General features: G+C 49.1%; 1 protein-coding gene across 1 annotated transcript; it reads right to left on the bottom strand.

Annotated features, from left to right (window-relative positions):
- Positions 1-3,660: 3,660 nt before the first annotated feature.
- Izumo1r (IZUMO1 receptor, JUNO) lies at positions 3,661-5,750 on the bottom strand. The gene is made up of 4 exons (XM_004644780.1): positions 5,613-5,750; positions 4,780-4,968; positions 4,079-4,214; positions 3,661-3,929 (listed from the first exon to the last, which is right to left on the bottom strand). The coding sequence occupies exons 1-4, from the start codon at positions 5,748-5,750 to the stop codon at positions 3,661-3,663; spliced, it is 732 nt and encodes a 243-aa protein (XP_004644837.1).
- Positions 5,751-6,258: the final 508 nt, after the last annotated feature.

The raw sequence follows: 6,258 nt of genomic DNA, 5'->3' as shown, positions 1-6,258 counted from the left end.
AGCATGAATACATGGTGTGGCTTGCTCTTGGGTGGGCGTCTTCTTTTATCCTCCTCCTCAGAAGCAGCATCTAGTTAATAATCCCACCCTCCATGCCTAGAAACCCCCCAACCACAGCAGCCTTACACTGAGAGATATGAAGATCCATAGAGGTAACCATGGAGGGAAAAGACAGCTAGAAATTCAACCCAGCCCCTCACTCCTAAGGATGGACAGAGAGCCAAAGCCACCACATGGGCAAAACCCAGCAGCACACAGGAGACAATCAGAACAGAACAGAGTAACCTTGGAGAAAACACCAATTTGAGACTACAAACAGCTTTTGAAAAATAATTCTAATTAGATCTTCAGTGACATGAGAAGATATTACCTCCATAAAACCCAAACCAGCAGGCTGTGAAAAACAACAAGGGAGAAAAAGAGACTCCTGGAAACTGAAAGTGGATTGTCAAAATTAAAAAGATTGGAAGATTAAGATGAGAAACTCTGACAAGAACAGAGAACAAAAAGATCGTTTGACTGTGCAGCAAAAAGGATGAGTCATTTCTTGTTACTTATTTCTAGCTAAGTTCAGACATGGCTGGAAGTGGGCACTCTGGGTGCGGACCCTGGAGTTGGAAGGGCAGACTTGGTAGGGCCCTTTTGCTTTGCCTTAGAAGTCCTTTGGCTTTTGGCCATGTGCATAGATTGCTTTGACTGGAAGTATAATCTAACTGCAATTCCTTTTATCTTTTATTTATTTGGTACAGTCTTCACTACACAATTAGGACTCATAGTGATCCTCCTGTCTCATCCTTCCCAATGCTGGGATAACAGCTGTGTACCACCATGCCCAGTTTCGGTGGCCCAGTCAGCCAAGGCCAGCTCAGCATGTGGTAGCAGGGATGGAACCTTGAGCTTTCCAGGCGGGTGCTTAGACCACTGAACTATTCCACAGTATCTAATTGCAATTCTGACCATTCATACCACCCCTGACAACCACATGAAGGAGTGCAGCTCAACCTCCCTCCTGCCTATGGCCATCCAGGGAGCCAGCTCTCCCTTTCCCTACAACCTTTGTGCCTGCTTCAACTCCACTTACCTACCTACCAGGCTCTTAAAATCTATGAGCTGGAGATGTGGGATCAGATTTTTCTGGTTTTGAATCTACTTACATTTATGTTTTAATTTGAAAAATGTTGATAAGAAGAGTCTCTGTCGGGACTTCTATGAGGATCAAATGAATTGCCTGACTCGTTGCTTGTCGAGGCCCTGGTGCATGACAAGTGAGCAATAAATACGAAAGGCCATCAGGGCTCTCAGAACTAGCTTTGGTTTGTTTGGCCCAGTTTTTTCATTTATTTTGGCAACTTTTTAATATTTATCCCCTAATTTTTATTTTCTTTTTTTTTTTTCTCAGAACCAGGGATTGAACTCAGGCCCTTGCACTTGCCAGGGAAGTGCTCATTCCACTGAACCATCTCCTTGGCCCCTCCTCTAAAATATTTTTTTAAAGTCATCTCAGACACTTTGCTAGTCCTTGATTCCAAAGAGATTTTACCCACCTGTAGTTTTCAAGTCACTACTGAGTTTTTCTTTTCTAAATAGGGTCTCAAAAGTTACCCATGTTAGGGCCAGCCAAATAGCTCAGCAGATTAAAGTACCTGCAAGCAGGCGCAGGGCCTGGGGATTCAATCCCTGGGCCTAAAGCTGGCCCCACCTCCGGGGTGCACTAAGACTGCAATTGAGACAGGTGCGAGCCTGTAATCCCAGCTTGTGAGAGGCTGTAAACAGGTGGATCACTATGAGTCTGATCTAGTAGTGAGATCCTGAACACCCTGTAGACCCTTCCCTAAAAAAGGGGGGGAAGGGAAAAAAGTTACCCATGCTGGTCTTATACTTTTGATGCCCCCTCACTAGGTGGGATTCAATTAGAAGTCTTCTGATCAGCACATGTGTCCTATGCTCAGTGAATGACCTCCTCCATTAGGCGCAATCCCTTTATGAGTTCTCAAAACCCTAATCCTTGCCTTCCAGCCTTCCATAAAGAGATACATCCCTACACCCACGGTCCTGTCTCCCACTCTAGGTCTTGACCGCCATGCACGCTTTGTGAATGTAGTGCTCTATCTGAGACAAGACTTGCTCTGCGAAGTTCAATATGGGTGTAGAAAGAACAGAGGCCAAGTTTCTCTGATGATCACAGTTTGCTAATGTCTGGTAAGACTGAGCATTTATTTGAAAGGCCAACCAACTCAGGTGTTAGAACTGTTTGTCATGGAAGAAGATCATAAGGCAGGCACCATCTAGTGCTGGGATGAGTCAAGCTTTGGGATCCACAAAGTGACTCTGTGCTGGGCCACTCACAGAAGGGGTCCAGTCTCCAGTGCAATGCTTCTGTCTCCTGGGGAACGTGACACTAAAGCACACACTACATCCTAGCAAACAAGGGCACTAGCTTTCCCCTTTTTCTTTTTGTAACTTAAATCATCTGATTCAATGACCTTATTCCTCTCATCTGAGTAAAAAGCCAAAGCCAGTCTCATCTAAAAGTCAAAGGAATTGCCAGTAGTTACCTTAAAAGTGGAAAGGCTAGATTAGAATTCAAGTTGCCAAAATTCCAGACCAGTATGTTGTGATTCTGGGAACAAAAGAAAGAGGGTAAAGGAAGAGGGAGAAACACTGAAAGCAACTGAGGTAGAGGTAGCTCTCTCCATCTTGGTATCCAAAATTGAGGCAGTGGTCTGAGCAGCCCCTTCCCTCAAAGACTCAAAGACTTCAGGTCTTTGTTCTGATGAATCCCTTCTGGTGGTGGGTATTGAAAGTAATCCCATCAGAGGGATTGTGAGGATGTGTGGCAGATATTATGAAATTAGCAATTCTTAAGGAACATTCAAAATCCGAGACCTCAGTATAGCAAACAGGCTGGCTCCCTTCTTATGCATGTAGGGTCCATACTCCTGAGGCCGAGGCAGTGATACAGGCAGATTAGGTCCATGTTGTGGTTTGTGTTTAGTTGTCCCCCCAAAGCTTCATGCAGCCCTGGGGTGGACTTTGTGATTAACTCATGATCCACTGGGATTACAGGTGTGAGTGCTGCACCCAGCCTGGACAGATAGCCTGAATACAACATAAGGAAGACAGACTTGCTCTCTGCAGCCCTGGTACTGTTACTCCCCTCTTTTGCTCTTGCTGTTTTTCTGCCTTCTGTCACCATGAATGATTGTCCTCTGCCATGTCCCAGCCTGCCTTGGAGCCAACTGAGTATGGACTGAAACCTCCAGTAATTGTCAGCTAATAAACCATTCCTTCCTTCATTTTGAGTATTGGGTATTTGTCCCAGCAATGAGAGAAGAGTAACTGAGACAGTCCATCACCATTTTATTGGAAGCACCATGGTGGGATGGGAGGCCAGGCTGTCACCATCGGCTCTGCCATGGAAGGGGAGGTATTGACAGGACCAGGAGGTGTGTCTCTTGGAGTTCATCAGGGGTTGTGTTGCTAAAAGCAAGGGGTGGGCAAGGTAGCACTGCTGGCTCCCAGATACTTCTCAGACAGAGGTCTGGGCCTCAGACTCCAGCCACTGTGGCTTCAGTCTTCCCCACCCAAAGGAAGATGATGGTCATGGTTTGGCCTTTATATGGTGGGAGCAAGAAAGATGAATGGGAGAAGAGGGACTTATCAGGAGAAGACCCACAAGAACAGGCAGAAGGCCATGAGGGTGCAGGAGTGCTCGCTGGCTGGGGCAGGACTGGCAAAATGGTGGGACACAGCTACATTGGGGTTGTCCTGACCAGGCTCAAACCACTTCTGGAGACAGCGCCCACTGCTCCTGTGCTCAGGGCTTGCCTGAAAGGTATTGCCCCAGATCTTCTCACACAGGTCCGCGGGGGTGAGAAAGTAGTCAGGGAAAGGGCGGCAACGGGCCCCTGCTGGGCAACGGCTTTCCCCTGTGGGGTTGACAGCACAGAGCTCACTCCTCAGTGGTCCTCTCCCATGCCCCCTCATGTATCTTAGTTTAGCACAAGAGGGTTGCTCTGCACCCAGAATGGGGATTCCAGGGGCCCGCCCTCTTCCTTGGCCCAGCTATACCACTGACCTTGCTTCCAGTCCCAGCCTCCATGCCAGTTGGATTTGCAGGTGTAAGAACTGCTGCAGTCGGCCCACCACTCTTCACAGTCTTCCCGGCACAACGGGATGCCGGAAACCCGCTCCTCCAGACCCTGAGGGTCCACCTGAGTACAGCAAAGTGAGAGACAGGAACATGAGCAGCAGCGATTTGAAGGCTACTAACAGAAAGGGTGGTACCTGGGCCAGGTACCATGTGTACATACATCAGCCCTTATAAAATCTCCCTGTAGGGCCAGGGATGTAGTTCAGTGGCACAATGCCTGTGTGGCAAGTGCAAGGCCCTGAGTTCCATTCCTGGCACACACAAAAAGAAAAGATTTAAAATATCTATGTATTATCAGTATACAAATAAGAACAATGAGACCAAGTGGCAAAATAGTTTGTCTCAGGCTGTACAGCTAGTAGGAAAAGATGACATTTAACCTCAGGTATGCCTAATCGCACCAAGCCTCCCGTGGTGATCATTCCTGATCCTATTGTTCTCATCTGACCGGTCTCCCCCATGCCAGGCTCCAGGGCCAGGCGTTGCTTCCACTTTATCCCTTTTCCCAAGAGATGCTCTGGTTCTGCCATGCTCTACCATGGGGCAGCATCTGTTCTACACAACACCAGTATATTATTAAGTTGAAGCGCCCTGCTTTTAGTAACATGGCAGTGCTTGGATCTCACCAGATGGATCCAAGGCCCCAGGTTAGGGGAACACTCATAGAAGCAGGTGGCCCGGGTGAAGTGCCTCTGACAGCTTGGGGTCAGCAATCCACAGTGAATCAAACTGAAGTTGTGGAGGTGTATCTCTGTGCGGTGGGCCTCCCAGCTTGTCATGGATGTGCAGCAGGCATTGTCCTTCCAAGGGGCACACTGAAGGTGGAGGAAAAAGCAATAGGCATGAAGAGTTAGAAGCGAGCTTGCTGGGCATCTAGGGCGGAAGTGAGTGTGCCCCTCAGGAGACAGCCTGCGCTCAGTGCAGTCACCAGCCTTCCTGGAGAGGAGGAACCAGGGAGCTCTGAGTATTTGTCCAGAGTACAGCCGGCACCTGAGCAGTGACTGCCCTGCCTCAGGCTGCTGCAGTCCAGCTCTGGGAACAGTTTCTGGGGGGCTCAGTCCTGAAAGGCAACAGAGGCCTTTGCGGGGAAAGAAAGTGCTGAGGTGTCCTGGGAGACAGAGACCTGGGAAATCTGGAGTTGTTTATGTGGAAGGACTCAGAGGCTAAATGCCAGCTTCTCCTCCCACATCCTTATCAGCTGCCTTTAGGAGCTTGGAAGGAGGCCATTCTGTTTCCCAGGACTAGCAGTCAGAAGCGTTCTTCGGATCTGTGCTGAGGAACAGTGGGTCCTCAGGATCACCCTCAAATGGCCAGAGCAGCTCACTGGTGGAGTTTTGGGGCTACTTTTCTCCCAAGGAACCAAATGATCAGCAGTCCAGAAACCACCTCGGCATTGGTGTTGCTTCCTTGATTTTCCATAAAGCCCCACTCCAGCCCTGGGCCCGGTCTGGCTCTGTACCTGCATGAAGAGTTTGTCTTCTGGGCCAGGTTCTCTCTTGTGGTGTCTGGCGTTCATGCAGACATTGAGTGGCTTGTCCCCAGCCTGGGCAGCCATAACTGTCCACAGCGCTAGCAGAAGCCGCTGCCACTGTGCCATGGCCTGCTGCAGAGAAGAGGCACACGGTGCTCGGATGACGAAGAGGACCCCCAGTCTGCTTCCTCCACCATAAGAGGCTCTGAAGGGAAAGATGGGCTCCTCTAAGTGGCTACCACACTGTTTGTAGCCAGGACCTTCTGTCCGGGGTAGGATCAGGGAAGGTGGGACAGTCCTCTGAGATCTGATACCCCAAACATTGTATGGATGGAGAAACAGGCCAGAGAGTGAGTGACACCAATCTTAAGGAGGGGACCAGGAAAGTATAGTTCCAGCCTTCCTGAGAAATTTTTTGCAGCTCTTCTCTGCTCATGGAGCCAGCCTTTCTCACTCAGTAGCATTTGGGCTGGGAATTCAGAGCCCTTGATCCTGGCCCACAGCAAACCGTGTCTAATTCCAACCCTCAAGGGAGCTCCAAACAAAGCCCAAAACTTTGCTGAATAGCTGGTTCCCAGTCCAGCTCCCTTTAGCTAGAGCCCTTTCCTTAGAGCAGGAGTTTTGCTTCCACCAG

The sequence above is a fragment of the Octodon degus genome, unplaced genomic scaffold, assembly GCF_000260255.1.
Source record: "Octodon degus isolate 3935 unplaced genomic scaffold, OctDeg1.0 scaffold00209, whole genome shotgun sequence".
NCBI lineage: Eukaryota > Metazoa > Chordata > Mammalia > Rodentia > Octodontidae > Octodon > Octodon degus.
Note: the sequence above shows the minus strand (reverse complement) of the source record. Positions and strands in the feature narration are given on the sequence as shown.